A 23,679-nucleotide genomic window follows, 5' to 3' on the forward strand; every position below is an offset into this window, starting at 1 on the left:
TAATATTCTGGCAGAATTGTGTTCCATAGAAAATCTTTGAGGAAGGTTTATGTTTTCAGAATGAACAACTATTTTGTTAAAGCTAAGTTTTAAACTATGAGCTCAACAGGGAAGTTTAAGTGATAAAACGTGGATTTATGATCTGATACACGGTTCTGTTTTCTTTCAGGCTTTTTTTCCAGCTTTCAGAAATCATAGTCAAAATCAGTGTTCTACATTTTTACACTAAACTAATTTCTCCAAACATTTCATAAAGAACAGAGGACAAAAACAATATTGTTGGTTTGTTAGGAGTCCATACCTGGCAGTGACATCTCAGCACAGTGACGGTCCGACCTCGATGAGCAGCAAGAGATCAGCGCCTTCAGCTCAGAAAAGAAAAGCAGAATCAAGTTAAAAGCCCTGATATCAAAGATGTGCTTGACTGATGCTCCCACTCTGTGTATCTGTGCGCCTCTTATCTGATGCTTTCCACAGGGCACTGTCACCTCCTCTGCTTTCACAGCTTGAAGGTCTGTGGTGGAATCAGAGCTTCGATTTTTGGTGACTTTGACCTGCATACTCAGTCACATCAGCAGTGTTTTCAAAGTTCAGGCAGGAACTGGTTTCTGAGAAAATGTGTCTGCGTTTGTTTGGTGAACATGCCTGACATCAGAAAGACTTTCTCTGTTTTGAACTTGTTCTGTCCAGCAGCTGAGCAGATTTTACTGCTACATTACGGGTTATATCAGGTTCGTATTTGTACAAACCCCTTTTGTTATGGAGGCTAAACTGTATTTTTTTAATTGCAGTTAGAAAATGTTAAACCCTTATTCTGATCTTGAATTCTTTTATTGGGGTTGAAATATGTTCTGTCTATCTTAAGTGTTTTTTTATTCCTTTTATCATCCTAGACATTTTCACTTCCCTTAAAGAAATTACTTTGATCAGATTAGTCTTTTTCCCTTTTCTTTTCGAAATGAAAACATTTATTCTGAGGCTGCTTTCTTAATTGAGCTGAAATAAGCTTCTGTCTTTCCTTGTTTAGACCGGCAGATGAAGCTGTTGCTTTTTTTATTGCATATTTAATGAAATTCTCCTACATAAAAGTCTGAGTATTCCTCTAAAAACCTGCTCTCTGAGCACCAGCCCCTCCCAATCCACAGAAACGAGTGGGTTCTCACATTGTGACATCACTTAGTGAGGAACCGCCCCTTCCAGGAAGAGTCTTTGCCAGCCCAGCCCCCGGGCTAAAAGACACACCCACTTCCTCTGTGGAGCTAGCGTTGATCCGCTAAACGCTTTTATTTATATGAACAATATGAACACCCATCTTTGTAAAAGTTCAGATGTTTTGTTTTTGTGGGAGAAACTGAGGCCGGCTCTGGGATGATGTCATGAAATGGGCGGAACCCACAAGGAGGGAGAGATGGAGCCTCAGAGATCGAGACGTCTCACTTCCAGGTAGGAAAATGAGCTGAAAATAACTCACATTTTATAAAAGAATGGTTCTTTAGTGTGCCAAATGTCATCACTACAGAACTTCAGACACCCAGATGCTGAAACCCGGAAGGAGACACAGGGCAGAGATGGCGTGGCCAGTAAGCGGATTTAATGATCAGGTCAGAATGAGAAGGCACAGTTCCTGGAGGTCCTGAGAGTGAGAGGCAGATTCCTGTGGCGTCACTGGTTGATCCGTCCGAGGGGTCCGGAGTCGACAGCGTAGGAGGAGTCCCGTGAAGTCGGTGGTTCGGAAGAGGCTCGTGGTGATGTCGGATGGAACAGACCAGGTGAGATTTCCAGACAACGGCTGATTCAGGCGACCACTCGTGACTTGAGGTTTTCCTGGAGATAGGTAAGACAAAGGTACATTAGGCGCAGGCTTGGAACAGGATAGCAAAACATGAACTAGACGTGAGGGCCAAGTATGCACCATCTGTCATGATTTGAATTTGTTGTCTTGTTTTTGGTCCTTGTTCTGTCTTGTTTCTGTTTCCTGTTTTATTTTGAAAGTCTTCTGTCTTGTCTGTTTTCTTGAGTTTTACTTCCTTTGGTCCCCATCAGCCCTGATCGTTTCCACCTGTGTCTTGTCTGCCCTGTCTGTATTTAAGTCTTGTCTCTGCCTTCCTCCTGTGTTGGTCCATTACCCCTGTTATGGTGTTCATGCCTTGTTCCTTGTCCCTCGCCATGCCACAGTAAGTTTTAGTTTTGTTTTGTCATCCTGCTCTGCAGCGCTTTTTGTTTCTATTAAACCCCTTGCCCTTGAACCGTGTGCCTCCGCCTCTGCATTTGGGTCCAACCGGCTCTCGAGCCACCCCACCACCGTGACAGAATGGACCAACCTTATTTTCTGGACCCAGCAGAGCGGGACATGCGGCTTTTAGAGGCCTACTGCCTGGAAGCAGAGCAGACCAGGACATTCTGGGTATTTGACCAGGCCCAGTTTGCCTCATATCCCTGGAGTGGGAGCCACCAGGACTTTGCTGGGAGCCGGCTTGCCCTGAGGGGGGGTCGTCGTCGCCGCCACCGTCCCCGTCCTCGTCCAGTGGTGGTCCCGGACGCACCACAATCTCGTCCTGTGGTGGTCCCGGACGTCCCCCGACCTGTTCCTGCTCCCAGGGGGGTGCCGCCTGCGCCCCGACCCGTTCCAGCTCCCAGGGGGGTGCCGCCTGAACCCCGACCGGTCCCCGCTTCCACTGGCACGCCCGATCCGCCTGAGCTCGGCTCCACGCCCGACCCGCCTGAGCTCGGCTCCACGCCCGACCCGCCCTTGAACCGTGTGCCTCTGCATTTGGGTCCAACCGGCTCTCGAGCCACCCCACCACCGTGACACCATCAGGGGCAACGGACTGGAGATGAATACTGGTCCAGGAGCTCCTTAAGTAGGCCAGCTGTGATGATGAAGTGAGTGGTCGCAGCTGGGCTGAATTAGGAAACCAAGCGGAGAGGAGAGGGGGAGGAGTCTGACAGAGGCACCATGAAACCAAAGATCATACATGATCATATTTGTGGATGTAGTTTACTCTGAAAGGCTAAAAAACAGCAGAATATAGACCCTTATAGACAGAACATGCATGAAAGGTATGAAAGTGAAGAATGAGCACTTCTCCTTTGCTGAGATAATCCATCCCACCTCACAGGTGTGCCTTATCATGATGCTGATTAGACAGCAAGATTACTGCACAGGTGTGCCTTCGACTGGCCACAATAAAAAGCCACTCTGAAATGTCCCAGTTTGTTTGATTGGAGGGGGGGTCTGGGGGCTCAGAAAAGCGGAGATTTAGACACATTTGTGAACAATATTTGAAAGAAATTATTATTTTTTGTTTGTAGAAAATGTTTTAGATTTTTGAGTTCATCTCATGACAAATGGAAGCAAAAACAAACATGTTGTGTTTATATTTTTGTTTTGAGTATTTAAAGTAAACGTCCTGTAATCTGTACAGAACTGGGTGTATAAATTCATTTTCCATTTTTGTGGGTGCAGTCACAGCAGGAACTGATTGTGGGTTTGAACCCTAGTCCAACCCTTAATACTAAGTGTCGAGCGTGGAGCCATGGAGTCCCTCCCAGCTCAAACCTTTGGCTGGGCTGAGCTGGAAAACTAAGTTTAGTCTTTAAGGGGATAGGAACTTTTGCTCTCAGACTAAGAAAACAGGAGAAATCCTCAGAAAGGCAGGATTCTGAAAGTTTGTCTTTACTTTAATAACAGCTCACTATGAAGCAAATGGTTAGAGGAAAACCTTCTGAGGTTTTTTCCACTGAATGGGAAGGTATTTCTCTAAAACAGAATGGAGACAAATGATGCTGCAGTACGCCCTGTGACGAAATGGTGACTTGTCCAGGGTGGACCCTGTCTTTGCCCACCAGTAGCTGGGATAGGCTCTGCCAGCCCCATGAGCCTGGAACAGACTCAGTAGGTTCAGAAGATGGATGGATGGATAGAATGATGGATGGATGGATGATTGATGGATGAGTGGATGGATGGATGAGTGGATTGATGGATGGATGATGGATGGATGGATGATGGATGAGTGGATTGATGGATGGATGATGGATGGATGGATGATAGATGACTGGATGGATGCATGGATGGATGGATGGATGGATGGATGGATGGATGGGTGGACGATGGATGGATGGATAGATGATGGATGGATGGATTGACCCATGGCGCCGCAGGAGTCAGTGATGCCTCCAAAACAGAAGGGGAAAAAGGTTTAATTTATTTCATTTTATCTATCTGTATCTAGGGGTGAAGGTCTTTTTTGTTTTGGGGTGTGCGGGTGCCCTGGGAGGGGGACATTGAGCTAGTTCCTCAGCTGCCTGCGACGCTGGGCTCCTTCCTTGCTGACTGTCTCTCAGCACTGGCTCCGTCTCTGGCTGAGGGGGCCAGTTGCTTGCCAGCACCTTCCCGCTCCCACCCAAAAAAACTTTTCACAGATGCATATGGGGCTCCGGGAACTGGATGGGTGGGACATGCTGGCGGGGCTCACTGGGGGTGACTCTCTTTGAGACCTCGTCTGCACCCGCCCCCCATTCCACTTTTACTTGCATATGAGACACCTTGATTCATCCAGGGTCTGGTGGAAGGGGGCAGGGGGGCTCATTTCTCACCGGTCCCCCACCCACCCCAATTTGAACTCTCACTTTAGACACCACACACTGCATGTTGGCACCACACACGCAGCAAACACACACTTACACAAAGGGGCCCGGTGTGTGTGTGTGTGTGTGAGAGTGCATGGGTGAGGACAGGCCCGAGGGCTACCTCGCCAGGACTCGCTGGGGCTCGCTGGTGTGTGAGGGCGCCGGGGGGGGGGGGGTGTACGGGAGGAGGGCCTGAGGAAGGTGAAGGGTGAGGGGGCTGTAGAGGATGGGGGGGACATTTAAATCTGAGGTCTGATATGTCTGCTCAGCTGCTGGACTGATGCAGATACTCAGAAACAAAAGGGAAGAACGGTGCACTGTGGTGCAGTGGTTAGCGCTGTTGCCTCAAAGCAAGAAGGCCTCTGGTTCAATTCCTGGCTAGATGACCTGAACCAGAACACCAACCTTTTTGTGTGGAGTTTGCATGTTCTCCCTGTGCACATGTGCCCCCCCCCCCTGTGAGTGTGTGTGATTGTGACCCTGAGACAGACTGGTGATCTTCCCCAACGAGTGGCCTCATAAGGGACAAAACTGGTTTAGAGGATGGATGGAAGGACAATGAAAGAAACACTTCATGTGAATGTGTGTAATGTTATGAGTAGCTGTGTTTCAGCTAACTATCAAATTGCACAAGGTGGTATTGCGATAAAAAGTTTGAAATATATTGAAAAAACGTTTTTGCGCTAGGAGGAGGAGGTTTTTGAGATGTATACAAACTGACATATTTCCCAAAACTGCAATGGAAAGACTTTCTTAAATAAAATGAGTGATGTGACCAACAACCGGATGGCGATGCCCTTCTTGGTAGGCACTGGTGGCCTTAGTTGCTGCACAGCGGGCTCCGCCCCAGGTCCCGCGGCGTCACAGCTCATCTAAAGTTGAGCGTGTGTGTTAGCCTGGGGGCGGGGCTGACAGCATAGACTCTGCCTGGAAGGGGCAGTTATACACTTTGTGATGTCACAATGTGCGGACCCACTCATTTTCATGGATTGGGAGGGGCTGGTGCTCAGAGAGCAGGTTTTTGGAGGAATACTCAGAAATGAGTGAATGGATCAAAATACCACTTTGGGGATGTTTATAGTGAGGAATGGACATTATAAAAGACTGAAAAACTCCAAATGTTTATTTTTCATGATTTGGGCCCTTTAACAGGGCCCCAGATAAAACCTAGAATGTGATGCTCTTGCATGTGGATGGCAGGTCTGAAGAGGTTCAAATAAAGAATTCCATATTCTCCAAAAAAAAAAAAAAAAAACAACCAATAACATGAGCTAGTCATGAATATTCCTCATCATATTTATGCTACCACAACAGTTCTAAAGAAAATCCTTCTGAATTTTGAATAATTTAAATTTAGATGAATCACATCTAATCAAAGTTGTTCAATAGTTTTTAAGAAAATGAATTCACCAAACTTTATGACTAACTATCATGTATTATTATTCCAACTACGTCACAGAAGTGCTCTGTTTCAGTGGTAAATGATAATAGAAGGTTAATAAAAGAAAATCGGATCATTAAATGAGTTCAAGGATCGGATCGGGACTCGGAATCCTTCATATCAGCTGATTAAAATGGATCAGGGCCACAGACCGGGACTTCAGATCTCTCCTTTGGATGTAGATTTCGGGGGAAAAGATGATCTGCTTGTTGTTGTTTTTCAGAGTCCTTTTATCAACAGATGGGTCCAAAGTCCCGAATCTCTGAGTTTTTCGGAACATCTTGGGGCCGCAGGAGCTTCTGGATCATCCAAATCTTCGGTTCTTGCTCCTTTCTGGGTTTTCCGGAGCGGATCCAGAACTGTCACGCCGCTGTTCTCGCGCGCGCGTGCGCGCGTGACAGCTGAGCACGCGGGAACCCGCTCCACAGGTCTTCCCGGTGACTCCCCGCCTCCTCTCAGCCGCTCCGCAGCAGTTCGGCTGCGGGTCTCCTCCGGCGGACAGCATGAGCAGGTCGCTGAAGATCGGGCGCCTTTTCCGGTCCAGCTCCTCCGACAAGAAGGACTCCCTGACCGATGAGGCCCCGCACCGGGACGGCCCCGGGGCGTGGACCCCGGGAGCCGCTCCCGAGGGACCCGCGGACAGCGCTACACTGTCCCGGGATGCTGAGCTTGTTTCCCCGGCGAAAGGAATGAAGAGAATCGGACTGCTGTCGTTACGGAGGAAGAAGAAGAAAGCCCGGCAGAGTGAGGAGGTCTTCCTCCAGGACGACCGCGAGGAGGATCCAGAAGACCCCATGTGAGTGTTTGGAGGGGCCCCTCGGTCCATCTGTAGGGCCACGGCCTTTGAAGTGGTCCTGCAGAAATGTAGAGCTGAATGTTTGTGGAGAAGCAGCTTCTGGTGGCGGTTTAGCCTGAGGCTGTTGGTGGAATCTGAACCCGGATTTGAACCTGCAGTTCAACTTTAACACCAGTTTAAAAAATGCTGCCAAAGGAAGTGAGATGTCAGCCTCCACCAGGACTCCCTTTGGAGCCTGGGCTCTTAGCTCACACCTGACCCCTGACCCCTGACCCCTTTGGCCCTCTGCTGGACCCTTTCTGACATTGTGCAGCCCTGCATCTCTGCGCACAGCTGCTGCCGCTGCTGCTGCAGTCACAGCTGCTGCCGCTGCATTTCTGCATCTCTGCAGCTGCATTTCTGCATCTCTGCAGCTGCATTTCTGCAGCTGTGACTGCAGCAGTAGATTTTCCCTCGTGGTAACAAGAACTTTCAGATTCAAAGCTTTTTTTTATCTGGCAGTTGGGCTGAGGGCAGTTTGGTACTTTTTTTTTCCGGCAGTGATGGTTTTGCTCTTCATGTAATGCATGTGTGACGTATCGTTTTCAGACATTTGAGGTTCAGACTTCAGCATCTAAAAGAAAGCGATGACTGATGTCAGCGTCCGGTAGAAATGGTCAGAAAAACTGACTTTTAGTCATTGCCACAGGCTTTTTTTTAGCAGAAGGATGAAGATGAGGCTTCAGTGAACCACAGAACGGTCCTGTTTAGAGGTTCTGGGGTTATTTTATTAAAAGGACATGCTAACAGAGTCTACGTTTGTCCTACTTTGAACATTTGATGATGGATTGTAACACGGCACATGACCTGTCCTCGTGATCTTAATTAGAAACGCTGCCAATCAGAGACAGAAACCTGCCGTGCAGGTGTGGTTTCCCCGTCAGCTTGGGCTGAATGTGACTCAGTCCAGAGGTGTTTTCCTCGTGTTTTTAAACTTGCACAGGAGCTCGATAGAAACGGGTGAAAACGAAGCTGAAAGCATTCAAGAGAATGTCATTGGTCATTAGAAAACCTGTTGCTCAGCTGCTGGTTACCTGTTAGTCAGGAGATGCTTCAGACTTTTAGAGCAGGGGGGGTCCAACTCTATGGGACAGGGGTCAAAATCCAAAAGACGCTTCAGGTCCCGGGCCCAACAGGATAAACATTTATGAAATACATGAAAAATATACTTTAATTAACATAAATATGAATAAAAATAGACAGGACTATTATTCTGGAATAAATCAAAGTCAACTTCAAACAATATTCATAAAATGACTAAACTAAAACTAAACTAAAGAAAGACAGAATCAAAGTGACCCGTTTTTTATTTAAAATGCTAGTTTAGTGAAGATTGAGAGAAAGTCTTTGCTGAGGAGTTCTTGTTTTATCTGACAGCCCGATGAAGGAGATGTGGGTTTTTATTGACTGGAGCTGTGATTGGTGGCCCAGTTGCTTCATGAACGTCTCAGACTCTTGAACGTTTTTTGGAGTTTGCATGAATCCTCCACAGGTGGAAGGATTGCTTCGGCCTCCAAACGAAAACACGGCTGACTGCCGTCAAACAGAAGCAGCCCGTTCAAAAGTACTGATCCAACAGAGCCAGAAGATCCGCTTCGAGTTTGTGTACTGACAGCCAGCATTAGAAGGAACACAGAATGTAGAGATAAAGCATTCTGCCTGGTGAAAGTCAGCACATGCATGGTGATGCAATCAAAGAAAAGAGATAAACTATCAACTCTGCAAAGACGATGTAGATTCCTGCTCTCACACCGTATGTGCTGTGCAGGAATCCCTGATGATCAATGGCTCTGGATTCTGATCAGCTGAACCCGCTCGCTCATTGTTTGTACAGTAGACTACGCTTTGGCTCGTTTCATTATGCTTATACAGGGTGCTTATTAACAGTCTGGTTAAGTTCTGCAGTGATGTTTATTTTGAACTCAGTTTCCTGTCAAGTTAGTCTGATTTGTGGACCACAAAACAAGAAGATCTAAAATTTTCAGATGGGAATGCTTCAAAATACCTCAATTCTGCAGAAATGAAGAACAAAAGAAGACTTTTCCTGAATTGGAAATGTTCTTTACTTTCATCCACTGCATATATCTGCACATCTTTTTTGTAGGAATCTGACATTATGTCATGTTAAAATATGCTATATTTCATCGTATTTAAATATTTGCATGCATCATGGAAATGAACCCTGCAGGATTTAGAGCAGGGGTCTCAAACTTCGGCCCGCAGGCTATTTGCGGCCCCCAAGATGATATTTTGCGGCCCCCGCCTTATTATGAAAGTTTAATGTTAGTGTTCTACAGTCACACTCACACTCACACAACACTGGCGCAGTCCTATAACCACCAGGAGCACCGTAGGGTTCTGTGTCTTGCCCAAGGCCACTTTGGTACATAGGCAGGCAAGGCGGGAATCAAACCTGATGCTCTGATCAGATGTTGACCGCTCTACCTCTGCCCCACAGCGGTCACCTAAAATCCAGGAAATTGAACTTGTGGTTTAATATGTTACATTTTCTAGCCTTGCTTGTTCAGTTAAACAGCCTTTTGTTCTAACTATTCTTGTTGTTGATTCTGTTTCTTATTTTTGTAGAATTTTGTTTGTGTTTTATTTACTTTACTTCAAATGTTTCTGTTTATTTCTTTACACAAATCCGTTTTTTAAAGATTATTAATTCCTCCTTTGGCCTGATGTGCATTTAGATCCTTTTCCAGCACCAACTGTCCACTCTGTTAGGCTGGAGACATGTTTTAAGACCAGAAGGTGGGACTTTCTCTGCTGTCCGGTGGTATCTCTGCTCTGCGTAGAGGTGAATGTCAGCGTCATCCAATACGAGGACAGTAAAAATGTCTGTTTCATCCTCAGCATCTTTCAGTGCCGTATCAAATGTAGGTTTGGTGAGCGAGCTTGGCACAGCTGTACAGTTTTAGAGCGGAGACTCAGGCGTTTGCTGAGCTTCTGTTTGGACACATCTGTTCACGCCAGCTAATGACAATGCAAACATGGACATGACGGTTTCTCTGGGGAACAGGATGTCTGCCCTTCACTGACACTGACTCGATAATGTTAGTCTATTGAATCACATAACAACTTGGCAGCAAATATTTGCAGTTTACATGTTTGCTTTGCAGCAATAGTATTAACAATACTAATGAAGGAGTAGGGATACTTTGTAAAATATTACTCAAGTGTAATATAAGCTTATAATTCAAATAGTTCATTGAGTAATTGGAAGAAAAAACAACTTCAGTAGGTTTTTATCGTCTCGTGTCATTTATGAATAAAGTTTGATTTAGTTTGATCGAGCGAACAAAAAATACATTCAATGTGTAAAATGTGTTTGCAGATACTCTGGTTTGACTAGAAACATCCCAGCAAATAGACTCTTTGGTAACAAAGCTGATATCTGAAATCTGATCTTAGAACTATAGATCAGGACTCCCCAGTCCTGGTCAGATGGACCGCCCTGCACTTTTCCTGCTTTCTGCTGCCTGGACACATTTGAAGGTTGCGTGGTTGGAGTCCAGTGACAGGTGGATGACAAGGAAGGCAGCAGGAAAAGAATTGACTGATAAGGGGGTCTCCAAGGTCCACAAAATCCAATTGTAGACTGCTACCCCTTGCCCCCATGCCGACTTCCCACTGCCACCGTCTGATTGTTAGAAATCTTCGGTAGCAGCGCCGGAACGCGATGAGGGCTGTTGACGTGGGCCGGGGGCCAGGCAGTGACCAGACGACAATCTGCTGATCCCGGCCTCCGCGGGTCTAAAGACGGCATTGATGCTGCACAGAACTCATCATTGATGGCACCACGGCGAGTCAGAGACTGCAGATTGATGATTTACGGTTGAAGCTGAGAGGACCACAAAGAAGACAGAACATTGTGCGTTCTTGGGAAGGGGGTCTAAGGGCAGGGATGTCCAGTTTAGTTCAATTAGTTCAATTTAGTATTTTCCTATTGAATTCTATGTATTCATGATCCTTTTGATTTTATGTTTAACTTTTTCAATTACCTATACGAAGCCCATCGAGATGACTGTTGTGAATTTGGGCTTTACAAATAAAATTGAATTGAATTGGGAGGCGTGTTGCTTAAACCAGGCGGCCGGTGGGACATGATGTGCAGAGACATTTACAAATCGTCTTATCAGAGCTGCTGCCGCCCAGCTGTCACCCAATTATGTAAAAGCGTTATCCATAAATAGTTTTTTTTAATACCTTAAAAAACGTAAGTAATCCAGCTACCTGCCTCGGCTACAGCAGAGTCTGAAGAAAGCAGTGAATTCGAGGATCTACAGTCTTAATCTGAAAGATAATGAAAGAACTTGGATTGATGACTGAAGGAGAAATGAACCAGAATTCTTGTTCAGTAAAAGTGGTTGTTTGGGCTTTTAATATCTCATAAGGCATGGGAGGTCCCCCTGGTGTTGTCTGCAAGTGGACCCCATTTCAACCATCATCGGGAGTGCTGCCAATAATGACCACTCTGCCAACAACCACTAAGACATGTTCTTTTCTTTTGGCTCCTCCTTTGAAGGGTCCTCACAATGCCCGGCTTGGGACCGGCTTACAAAGGTCTATATTGTGTCCCCTGTTGGTTACATTTAAAGTTCAGAAACAAGCAAAAGCCATATGACGGACAGCAACTGTCATTAAAGCTCTGACTTGATGACAGTCACAAAGTGATGTCTCAGCTATTGTCATAAATAATCAACTTTACAACAGAAACAGAGAAAAATAAGCTGTATGGTTCAGACTTCTTTGCATCTGCAGTTAGATGCCATATTTGGGACATTTTATGGTGGTACTTTTTACTACATATTTTCTTTTACATTCATGAGTGAAAATGTCCAGAAGAGGGCGTGGTCCTTTGACAGATGGACATCAAAGCTTCATTTTGATTTGGTTTGTCCTTGCTAGCTGGACGTTTTTTTAAAGAAATTTTGTGGCATCATATTTTTCCAGAATGGGAACAACCACAAAGCTAAAACACTTTTCTAGCGACCTGATCCAGGTCATCATGAGCCGGCAATGAACAGATGAGGGTTCAACACATCAGTCAGGATGTGCTGTCAGCATGCCTTAATTCAATTCAGTTTTATTAGTATAGCCCAATAGAACAGCAACAGTCGTCTCAATGGGCTTCGGACCGGTAATTGTACTGGTTTGACCCCCTAATCCAGTGCTTCTCAACTATTTTTTGCAAGTCCCCCCTAGGAATAAGAAAATGTTTCGCCCCCCCACCTCCTTCACACACACACTCGCGCGGTATAGCTTAGTATCTATAAAAATTGTGTAAGTATACCTAAAAATGTATCTTTTAATATTAACAAAAGAAAAAAAGCAATAAAAATCCACTTTTAACATATAATAACTTTATTTAGCCACAGAAACCCAGTTATAGTGTAAAACAGAAAAGAAGATAAAAGTGCCTGAAATAAAAAATCTGTCATTCCTCATTTAAACTAGAAACATTTAGACCAACTGAACCATTTGATGCTGAGAAAAATAATTTAATCAATAGATAATACTAAATGTAAATTGATCGGAAACATAAACACAGCAGCACCAATATATTTAATGTTTTCAGTCTGAAAAAACATATAAAAACATAGATCTGATTTTTTTTTCTAAGCGATGGATTGTTTATTTATGATCTCAAAAAATGCATAGCATGAGCTGAGTAATCTAAAGGCACGCCATGATCCTGGTGTTGCACAATCCAGCTCTCCGCGTACGCATTCCACCTGCAGCCTGAGCCCCCTTCCCCTCCCCTCTCCTTCTCACACACGCACACGCGTGTGACAGGAGACAGCAGCAGCTGCACGGACGGCAGTTCACAGTTTCAGGCTGTTACAAACTCTGATAGAACAGATAATAGGAAACCAATAGTGGAGCAGATTTTTTTCCAAGCACTGAGCCGCTGTCACCACCGTGCCCCAATAAATTTGCGCCCCGGGCAATTGCCTGTATTACCTGTGCCTAAAACCGCTACTACTACTACCACTATTGGAGAAGCACTGCCCTGATCCAAGCCCTTTTTGCTGAGTGCATTGGCACTCAGCAAAAAGGGCTTGGATCAGGTCCCATTTTTGGGTATGACTGAACTCACAATCTTCCAGTCACAGGGCGGACACTCTACCACAAGGCCACTGAGCTGGTCATAAGCTGATCATCTGCATTTTTAAGATATCAATATTAATACAATATAGTATTAATCTAAGTAGGGGGATGGGCCGGCCTGGCCCGGTTTATGAAACCATCTTCCCTCTTTGGAGAAATATGTATAATGGATGTAATGAAAATTGTAATTATTCCCCAAACTTCCTTACATTAGGTGAGGTAGGGGGCAATACATTAAATAATTTCTGATTACTAGCTAGTCTAACAATAAGCCTCTCCAAAGAGGAATGTTTTCAGTCTAACTTTGAATGTAGAAACTGAGTCGACCTCTCTTACATGAGCTGGGAGCTTATTCCATAAAACAGGGGCTTGGTGGCTGAACGCTCTACCTCCAACTGTACTTTTACTAATTCTAGGAACCACAAGCAGTCTTGCATTTAGTGTGAAGTGTTCTGTTTGGATGGTAAAGGACTATGAGGTCTTTGATATAGGATGGGGCCATGTAAGGCCTTATAGGTTAACAGGAGGATTTTGTTGAACTTGATTCTAGAATAAACTGGGAGCCAATGGAGCGAAACCAACACAGGAGTCATGTGATCTATCATTCTAGCTGCTGCATTCTGAACAAGCTGGAGACTTCTTAAGGAACTCTCAGGACACGCTGCTATCAAAGAGTTACAGTAATTCAGTCTAGACGTAACAAATGCAATTGACCAACACCTTAAACATCCTAGAGTAGAAGGACAAGCTGAATATTCTACAGTCTTATGTTACGTCAGAGGTGTCCATGCAGGTTATGAGGGTTGATGATCTGCTTCTTGCAGATACCTGCTGCTGATCACCTGCATCAGGTGTGGCTCCTAATGAGAAGCTGCAATAACAGGGTTGTCTGGACAGGAAACTGCAGACACGCTCCTCTACTGTTGCCTATGCTTTTTGATCTGCATTGTCTTCTAGACTAGTTCTGTAGCTTGGTGTCCTCTGCTGCAGTGGGCTGTCTGTGCTGACTGTGCTCTGCAGCAGATGTGTTTTATTCTAAGCAGCTGACATCATCAGGTACCAGAAAAACAATGTTGTCCTGGTCTAATATCAGAAGATGATGTTGGACCCTGCAACAACAGCAATACCTGATTATTTCAAATGCAACAGCATGATGTGTTTGTGGGTCTCTGTCAGGTCTTTTGTGTTTGTGAAACCGAGGAGGGTTAGAGAAGCCCCCGCTTATGGTTTAAGTGTTTCTGTGAAGTTGCCAAAGACGAGCACCGACGAGTTTCACTTGATTGAGGTTTGCCTCACACCTCTCACTAGTTTCCACCGCAGTGTTTGATTCAAAATGAGGCATTGCTGCTGGAGCCGTCGATGCCAGAGGTAGATTGTGTGGTGTGTGGCTTTTATTGATAGTTAAGTCACAAATCCCAACACACCACACTTGTGTTGTCTTTTATGGTTGTCTAATTGTGTTAAAGGGGAGGAACTTGAGAACACATTTTGAACCATTTTTCCACCAAACATGTAAAAAACATCATCTTTATTTTAGTAAAGTATAATTTATGATATTATGTAGCTATGCTGACCCTGAAAGGGATTCAGCAGCTTTTGAAGATGGATAGACAGAACTACAATATAATAATCTTAATGTTTACAATATTTTTTATAATTATACTTATTATTTGAAAGTATTAATTTAATATTTTTAGTACTGGTATTAGTAACACAGAAATGATGATGATGATGATGATGATGGATGCTGAGCCTGCAGCTTCTGTCTGCTGAAACTCTGAAATACTTTCAAAACGTTTTTTCCGTCTGTCCCTTTAGCTTACATCTCTTCAGACCTCCAACATCACATAAGCCGTGCAGCAACATTGACGCTATCATCCGGTCCTGATCCAGATTCCAGCTGATGTATGTTTGTGATGTATGTATGTTTCTACATCAGGATGTAAATATAATCCCGCTCATTATAGTCTCAGACATGGATCAGGGTTACAGCATTGTGTTTGGTGTGAGGTTTAAACTAAGCCGCTGAAGGCAAACCTAGTCTGTCAGCAGAGCTAAGTTAAACCAGGTCAAACCGTTGAACTGGTCTCTGTTCAGTGTGAGCAGCTTTTGTTTATCTCTCTACACATGCGTTTCTCAGGAAGTTCTTCTCTCCTTCGTTGGTTGATTGACAGCTTTTGACAGACTGTCAGTGCTGGTTCAACCAGAGTAGCATCATTTTTGGTGCTGTAATATCTGCACCAGATGCCAGTGACTGTGGAAAAACTGAACTTAAATGAGCCTGACACAAAGCAAATGATGATGGGACCTCAAGGTTTGCTCATTCCACATTGGTCTGTCTGCGTTTCCCACTGACCATTAAGACCAGAGACAGAACCTTACCAAAGGAGCAGAACCAGAGTGAGAGTGTCATCAGGTGATGGAGCATGTGCAGACGCCTGTCAGAGAACACAGACAGCAGTAGAGCATCAGTATCAGGTAAGAAGAGGGTTTCATTGGAGGGAACGGAGCTGACATCAGGGAAACCTGCCTTCAAAGGCTTTAGTGGTGCAGAGGAGACTATTGAACGTGTGACTGAGCTAAAGCTTCTTCAGGGAGGCGGCTCTGCTGCTCTGTTGAGTAGGTTTGAAACCTAACAGTGGTGTTTAATTTGCTGGTGAACGTTTCATTGCAGCACTTTGACAGCCACATTGTGAAACTGCAACAGATCATCTTGTTTTGATTCTTTATTGGTGCATTTTTCCTTTAGTGTTACCCGGTGAACAGGAGTGTGAATCAACACCGTCTCTGACACTCTGCTGTCTGTATGGAGGAGACTAAAGGGAGACATAGAATCAAGACTACATAGGTTTCTGGTTCCAGACCATCTTGTTCTGCTGGCATTGACGGACTTTTCTCCTGGTAAACATGACCCTGTCCAGCTAAATCAGGATTACCTCTGTGTCTTTTGCAGAGTAGAGGCTTTCTGAAATGGTCTGAAAGCTCCACAAACCCGGTGGCTGGGTTAACTCTGCACACACATGTTGCCGTGGTTGTTACTCTAAAGGCTGCTGCTTACTGGCTGCTGCAGAACCGCCCCGTGTTTGGCAAACACTTTGCCTGCAGGATTTGTTCCAGACACTCCCTCATGCAGTCAGGCATCTGTACAAACATCAGCTGCCTGAAACTAGAAAACACAAGAAATGTTCAAACTTCTATTTCTGTTTTCTATTTTGTTGGTTGTGTTTCGTTTCAAACATCACTACAATCCTGCAGAGCGTGTGCCTCCACCTTCTGCCAAGTGGCCTGTTGTGGGATTAATAAAGTATCATTGATTGATTGATTGATTGATTTAAGTCTGGATTAGCCCCATTTCACAGTATGTACTGAGGCGAGGTCTGATCTTTGGCTTTTGCCGAAGCTTTAAGGCTTGTTTTCTGTCATGTGAAATTCGATTTACCAACAGGTTCCAATGACTCATCCAACAATTCTCTCAGGATGAGTGAGTCAGAGGTTGAATATCCTCCATGCCTTGTTAGAGCTTATTCAGTAGCAGCTGCAGCTTTTCTTTCCTACTAAAACATTTGTGGGGCAAATCTGTACGGGGCAGGCAGGTGACCTATGTCAAAGTCAAAGACCGTAGGGCGTCAGTGGTCACGCACATTTTTGTCTTCACACCTAAACAACACACAAGGGTGAAGTAGGTGAGAAGCAGGCATATCGTATGGATTCCTCATCTGTTCAACCCCCCTGAACTGTGTGCACACTGCTAGGAGCCCGGTACTGCTGTTCAGGTGAAATCACCCGTTCGTCATATGTCCGTGTATCTAAGGCTGTATCCAGACTGGACACCTTTGGTTCCCTCTTTGGTTCTCACTGTTTTTCCAATAATCTATACATCAGTAACCCTTGTGCTAACCAAGGCACTTTAACGTTGGGAGTTGGGTCATCTAGACCCACTAGACAGTGCGCTGAACCTTTTTCTTCAATGATTTGTGATCTTTACTGGTGTCCATGGATTACATGAAATCTTTCCACCTTTATCCACCTTTGTCATGGTAGGGAGAACACGTCAATGTAAGGGTGGGGTCATCTAAGATAGCGCAAGGGTTAAAAACGTTTCAGCGTTCCCTCTTAGCCGTCGTCTCCTCAGTAACTGCCCTGCAGCGTGACTCCACCGTACCGATGTAAAAACATTTGTTCCTGACGTTGATACAGACGTTCAGAATTGGTCCATGAAACATAGTTTATACGACAAGGATTGCAAAGCGTAGGACTTCCATTATTCTTTCTCTTGTGGCTTTGCCCTGCCCTCATGATTCCTGGCCTGTGACTGAAGAGATCTTTAGTCCCGTTGTTTTGTTTAGAAGCTTTAGTTTAAGAAATTTTTGCCTGACGACAGTCTGAATACAGACCAAGCGGAAGGTTCAGGACTTGATTTGGAGCAAAATAAGTGGATTGGGTCTGAATACACCCTTACATCATCCTTAAAATACTTCACTATATACATCCCAATGCGTACTACAATAGTTTTCATGACGTCCCTAAAGGGAGCCACATGTGGCTCAAAAGAACTTCCAGGAAACACCTGTGCTCTTCTCTTCGACCCTCTACGGGCCCGGACAACCCAAAAACCTGCTGCACTCGTACAGGTCAACGTCTGTACAAGTGACTGAGATACTCTACAGGTTCAAAATTCATTTTCAAAAACAAATTTATGATTAAACTTTTGAATGAATGAATGAAAATTTATGATTAAACTGTCCTAAATAATGTCTGAAGGAGATTAAACTATTGATATGGTTCAGCAAGAAGCAAGGATCAGCAGGTTTTTGGAAGGACTCTGCAGTTCCAGCTGGACTTCCACCGTCAAGGCTCTGAGGTTGTGGTCTGTTTCTGGTGTAGCTTCAAGAGGTCTCATGATGGGCGGGGCTTACAGCCCTGCTGACTAGTTTAAACCAGCTCAGTGGTCATCAGATAAGTCTCTGCTAACGTCTGATGAGCGTTTGCTCGTATCTGTTTCCGTCGTTAGCCATGTTTGCTCTTCTTAAGGAACTTTTGCATGACAGCGTTTTTTACCGGAGCTCCAGAATTTCCTTTCTCAACCTTTTTTTTTAATTCAGTCGAGATCAATCCTGCTGTCTGTCAGCAGTTGTTCCTTTCACATTTTCTTGGCTTTGTGAACATATTCTTTTTATATGAAGTTCCAACTGTTGCACAACTACTGTTAGAGTATGATAAAGCTACATACCTATCACAAAAAATCCTGACTTGTGGTTTGTCATGCATGACTCTTGTGAGGTTTTGGTTAGAAAAAGTAAAAGCAAAGTATTTATTTTGACATCAGATACATTTACAGCTGTGCAATTTTAGATTTTTTTGCCTTTTATTATATCTTTCATTCTGAATCAAACCTGCAGAAGTCAGGATCTCTGCTACGTCTGAAACACTAGTTCATTGACGTGAGATGAGTGAACTCCTGAAACACTGGAGCTTTGTCTGTTCTGGAGGAGGTTGGGACGAGTCAGAGCTGGTTTCAGCTTGCAGATTGACTGTGAGGATTCTTCCGGGCCTCTGAGTGTCCTCAGGGCTAGAAGGAGCTGACTGTCGCTGCTCGCTCTATGCAGATGAGCTGCTGGAGCAGCCAGAGAAAAGCTGTAAAAAGTTTGTAACCTTTTTTGCTATCCTAGGCACTTTAACGTTGGGAGTCGGGCCATCTAGACCCACTATTCATTGCTCTGAACCTTTTTTCTTCAATGATTTGTGATCTTCACTGGTGTCCATGGATTACATGAAATCCTATCCACCTTTAACCACCTATGTTATGGTTGGGAGAACACGTCAATGTAAGGGTGGGGTCATAGGATAGCACAAGGGTTAATGGAGTTCCTGAGAAATGAGGCTGAATTTTCTTATAACAGTGGACTTCATGTATGAAGACGAGAACTGTGGGAACTGCTGTGGTGACCTTTGGATGGGGGTCATCCGGTTAACTAGCATGAACCCACATCATGTGCTGCAGACTAGGAGTGTGCCAAAATATCAATATGGTGATATATCACGATATTTGGTCCCGTGATATATTCTCGATGCGTCTTCATCAAGTATCAACCTTTTATTTACGTTTGAAGACCATGTAAAACGTTATATTAATCATCCTTTGGTAATACGATTCTTCGGAGGGTAGATAGGGGGCGCTCGTTGCGAGATTGGCTGTTGCGGGCAAACGAAAAAGAATACACATTCAAACAAAAATGGTGGATCGGAAAAACAAGGAGAGTAGCAAGAGCAGCAAGTTAAAAGACGCGCCGGCAGCATTGATTTGGGTTTTTATTGAATGCATCAGAGCCACGCTTTGACATTCCCTCTAGGAAATACTGAAAAAATTATCCCTGCCGTGTACAGACCAGAGCTATGGTTGAGATGGAGACAGCAGAAGGGGCATTCCTGCCCTTAGACCCCCCCTTCTCCTCAAAAGGCAGACGAGCGGCGTCTTGACGCTAAAAAGCCTGTGGTTCTGAAGAAAAACATGAACAAATAAACATACATCACATGCAGCTTTTCCCCAAACGTTTTTTTCACAAAGATGTTTACTTTTAGATGCACTTTAAGTTCATGGATTTTATCCCTGGTCATTTATTTTGAAAGCAGTTTATGTCTTAAATAACTTAAAGGAAAGTTCCTAGCTACTTGATTTTAATTTCTGTGAGAATTTTATTTTTGTTTCCACCACATTTGCACTAAATGGTGTAATTTATTTTTAACAAAGAAACTATATATTTGTTCACATAATTAATATCTGATTTACAGCTATTTTTTTAAATAATGCGATGGCTAAGGCTTTGTTTTTCAAAAGTTAATACCAATGTGCCTGGCAGCTACTTGACTTATTCATTTTTTAATCTGTTTACAGCAACTTTGTACTAAATAACGGCTGCTGTTCATGTTCCCTATTGTTGAATGAATGAATGAAAAGCAACAGAATGGGCGGGGCCAAAGTATCCCTGCTCCGCCCCTTTCTGAATATCCACTGTCAGACAAACAGATCCATGAACGTCTTTGTTTTCCTGGATCATTAGCAGTGCACCATTTTTGTTGCACTGCTAATGTTGGGGGTGTGAGGGCCTGTAAGCTAGTGGAGAGAGTGCGTACAAAGGGATGATGGGAAATGAAGGCAGGCTTGATCTACACCAACATTCCCGCCCAAACCTCAGAGGTGAATTAGTGCTGAAGTGCTGCTGCTCTGCAGAAATTAAGTCCTAGAAAGCGACGCCGGTTTTTGGCATTCGTTTGTCTGTCAGGAGATCAACGCTGGTTTTTATGGATGTGGTTGACATCCTGAAGACGTTCTGTGACAGCCGCTGCTGAAACAAAGGCTAGTTTTGTGGTTCTGGCCTCACAGTGGTCCCTGTGGGCTGCAGAAGCCCCCCACCCCACGTGTTAGACATCTGATAGTGTAACTTTAAGCAAAGTGGAAGCAGACTCAACAGTCTGTCCTGCAGTCATTCAGTGAAGCTTCTGCTTAGCAAAGTCAAGTAGCTGCTTGCTGCCGCTGCATTGCTGGGAGCCAAATCCATCTACTACTGCAGCAAAGGCGTGACGGCTAATAAATCAAACCATAAATCAGACGTGTGCTGGGGGCATCGATGGAACGTGACGTCAGACAGGATGACTTCAGAGGATCCTGGTGGCTGCTTTTGTCTGGACCTGCATCCAGTGGAGGAAGCGTGGCGTGGTTCCGTTTCCCGCCTCGCCGTGTTGACTTGATAATAAGCAAGAGAATTCTTGCTTTCTGATGAGTCATGAATAATTTCAGAAATGTTTTTAGCTTCCAGAAAACAAAAGGCTGCATGGATCTTTGATAACTAATTAAACAAGAGAAAGATTAGTTGTTAGTTCACATCCAAACCCCTCTTCTCACTGGTTTCTCACCTTTTCCAGGCTTTCTCCAGTTCTGGACTGAGTCCCTGGTATTTCTCCAGTTTCTCATGTTCCTTTTTCCTGATGTTCCCATCGCTTGGCACTGCCACATCCACCACCATGGCTTTCCTCTGTTCTTTATCCACCACTACAATGTCTGGTTGGTTCTCCATTACCATCCTGTCAGTCTGGATCTGGATCAGGATCTTTGCCCTCTCATTCTCTACCACCTTTGGGGTTGTGGAAACCTTGGGGTTTCCAGTCCATATTCTGCACACATGTTCCTGTATATTATTCCAGCCACTTGGTTAGAATACCTCAGACAAATGGAAGTCTTTTTTCACTTTTCTCTGTCACTTTAACCCTTGTGTTATCCTAGGCACTTGATCATTGGGAGTGGGGTCATCTAGACCCACTAGACAGTGCGCTGAACCTTTTTTCTTCAATGATTTGTGATCTTCACTGGTGTCCATGGATTACCTGAAATCTTTCCACATTTATCCACCTTTGACGTGGTAGGACATCTGGACCCCATAGGATAGCACAAGGGATAAATAAATCTTCTTAGACAAAAAATCTAAAGATAACTTTGAAGCCATATTATTCTTTTTTTCTTTAAACTGTCAAAAGTCAAGCGGCTATCAACACCTACTTAACATATTTAGTGTCATTTGGTTTTTGTCTACAGTGAGAGGGCAGGGCTGTTGAGAAAGTGGAATTACAAAAATATTAGACCAAACTCTAAACCCAGTTCTATGAAGCGTCCTGTATTTCACGGCTGAACACAAACACTACAGTCTTGCTGTGACTACGACTACCGGGACACTCCTGAAGCCGTCGTCTTCACTGCCAGAAACTTCATAAGGGCTTTGGGTCTGCCAGACCCCGTCCTGTCAGCTTTGGGGGGCTGGGGGTGGGGTGTGAAGGAAACTGTCCTCATTGGCTTCCTTTGTCCCTCCTCTCAGCCAGTAGGACCTACACCGTCAGTGTTGTGTTTCTGTTTCCTTCACCACTCCTTGTTACCATCTGTAGAGGTAACGGATGATTCAGCTGTTACCATCGGCTCTGTTCAGAACTGTTCAACTGACCCACGGACCGCCACCGGTCCACAGCTCCAGGCTCAGATTAAAACAGCTTGAATTAGGGGGTACATACATGTGTAAGTAAGGGGAGGGGGATTATAAAATCTGATTCTAGTCAGTACTATGACTGAAATGGACCAGAACCACATCAGAGTTAAAAAAAAATGTGAGTTAATTTCCCCCAAACTAAAAGCTGACATAATTTTTCAAAAACAGCACAACAGCGACGCCTTGTGGCCAAACAGAGTGTTGCACGCATCCGTCCTCCGTGAATAAACAACTCATTACAGTACGTAAGCATCATAAAACTGTCTGCCTTTGAATTGGAGTGAACTCTGCAGAAGTCATCCGACTCTTCAAAGTCCAACATTTGTGTAAATAAACTTTTTGTTTGTCTGACGCTTGAATATTCAGTAGAGCTGCAGAGTCCAGAGTTGGCCCTTTAGCTTTAACGAAGCACTTTTGGGTTTTGGGAGCTGACCCAGACAGTGAACCTGCCAAAGCCTCTGCTGACCCCCCATTGGCTGTACGGGAGAACTGGACTGAGTGTGACCACACCCCCAGAGAACGGTTTACCAACCAAATCTAAACAATCCAGTCGCCATTTTTGCACAACACGGACGCCATCATGTTGGAGCTAGATGTTGTCCATAGGCAGTGATTGGTCCGTTTCTATGGCAACCACTATTGCCAGTCAGGAGTGAGCTTGTTGGAAGGCGACACCCCTATGCCTGAAAGCCAGCTCAGGGGAATCTGTCAATCAAAGGTTTTGAACGTGAAACCGCCTACTTTCATTGAGGCGTCTGTTTTGTCAATTCATAACTCGACTAACGTGCACATCAGAAAAATTATGAAAAAAGAAAAGATGCTAAAAAATAAAAAGGGATTAGATCCAGAACGGTTGTTCTGACTGAGGAACGACTGAGGAACAGCTGTTATTTCTCTGTAGACGTCTGTGGGTACTTCCTGTTTGGAACGCCAGAGGGCGGAGTCACTCAGTCCAGCTCCCACATCCAGTCTATGCGAACACCCCCCAGCCCACCCCCCTTAAAATAGATGCACCTTCTGAAGCCCCCCGTCTGCACAACCATCCTCTGCACATCTCTAAGGTTCGTCACTCTTCCTGTCTGAGGTTTTAGTCCATCCAGTCAGTGCTGTAAGAACCCAGACCTGTTGATGCCGGGATTATTGTAGATTATTGCAGATTATTGGAGAAAGGGCCTTCAACTCATCAAAGCAAATGTTCCAACTTCCCGAGCCTGAAAAACCTCCAGCTCACAGTTTCTCATCCAAACTGCTGCAGGAAAAGGTAAATCTGTGAAAACAGCCGTAAGAAGAAGCACATCCTAACATCCTCCTCTCCCCTTCCTCTGCTTCCTGCCTCCACCAGCGCCTTCGACCAGAGGAGTGTTTGCACAGAGGGCAGCTTCCCGGCAGCTCTGGACGGACCGGACCCCCACTCCGACTGCTCTTCTATGATCAGCGTAGACATGAGTCAGCCTGGCAGCCCCATGTCCCCCTCCAGGGGCTTCAAGGTGAGGTTCACTTTTTCCTTCTTTCAGGGAGCTCGTGCTGCACGTTTCTGTGTTCCTACGAGTCTGCAGTAACAATAAATGCAGCAGGAAAACATGCTGCTGCATTTACGCCAAACTGGAGCTTTGAACAGTTTAACCTTT

At 44.8% G+C, this 23,679-nt stretch overlaps 1 protein-coding gene across 1 annotated transcript in view; it reads left to right on the plus strand.

The window, feature by feature from the left end:
* Nucleotides 1-6,456: 6,456 nt before the first annotated feature.
* crybg1a (crystallin beta-gamma domain containing 1a) overlaps nucleotides 6,457-23,679 on the plus strand; it is a 49,871-nt gene continuing 32,648 nt past the window's right edge. The window contains exons 1-2 of the mRNA XM_078940358.1: nucleotides 6,457-6,866; nucleotides 23,394-23,538. Coding sequence (XP_078796484.1) covers nucleotides 6,574-6,866; nucleotides 23,394-23,538 — 438 coding nt within the window. The 5' untranslated portion in view covers nucleotides 6,457-6,573. The remainder of the gene's footprint in view (nucleotides 6,867-23,393; nucleotides 23,539-23,679) is intronic.

Source organism: Oryzias latipes, chromosome 22 (assembly GCF_053564925.1).
Source record: "Oryzias latipes strain Hd-rR chromosome 22, Olatipes_Hd-rR_3.1".
NCBI classification, from domain to species: Eukaryota; Metazoa; Chordata; class Actinopteri; order Beloniformes; family Adrianichthyidae; genus Oryzias; species Oryzias latipes.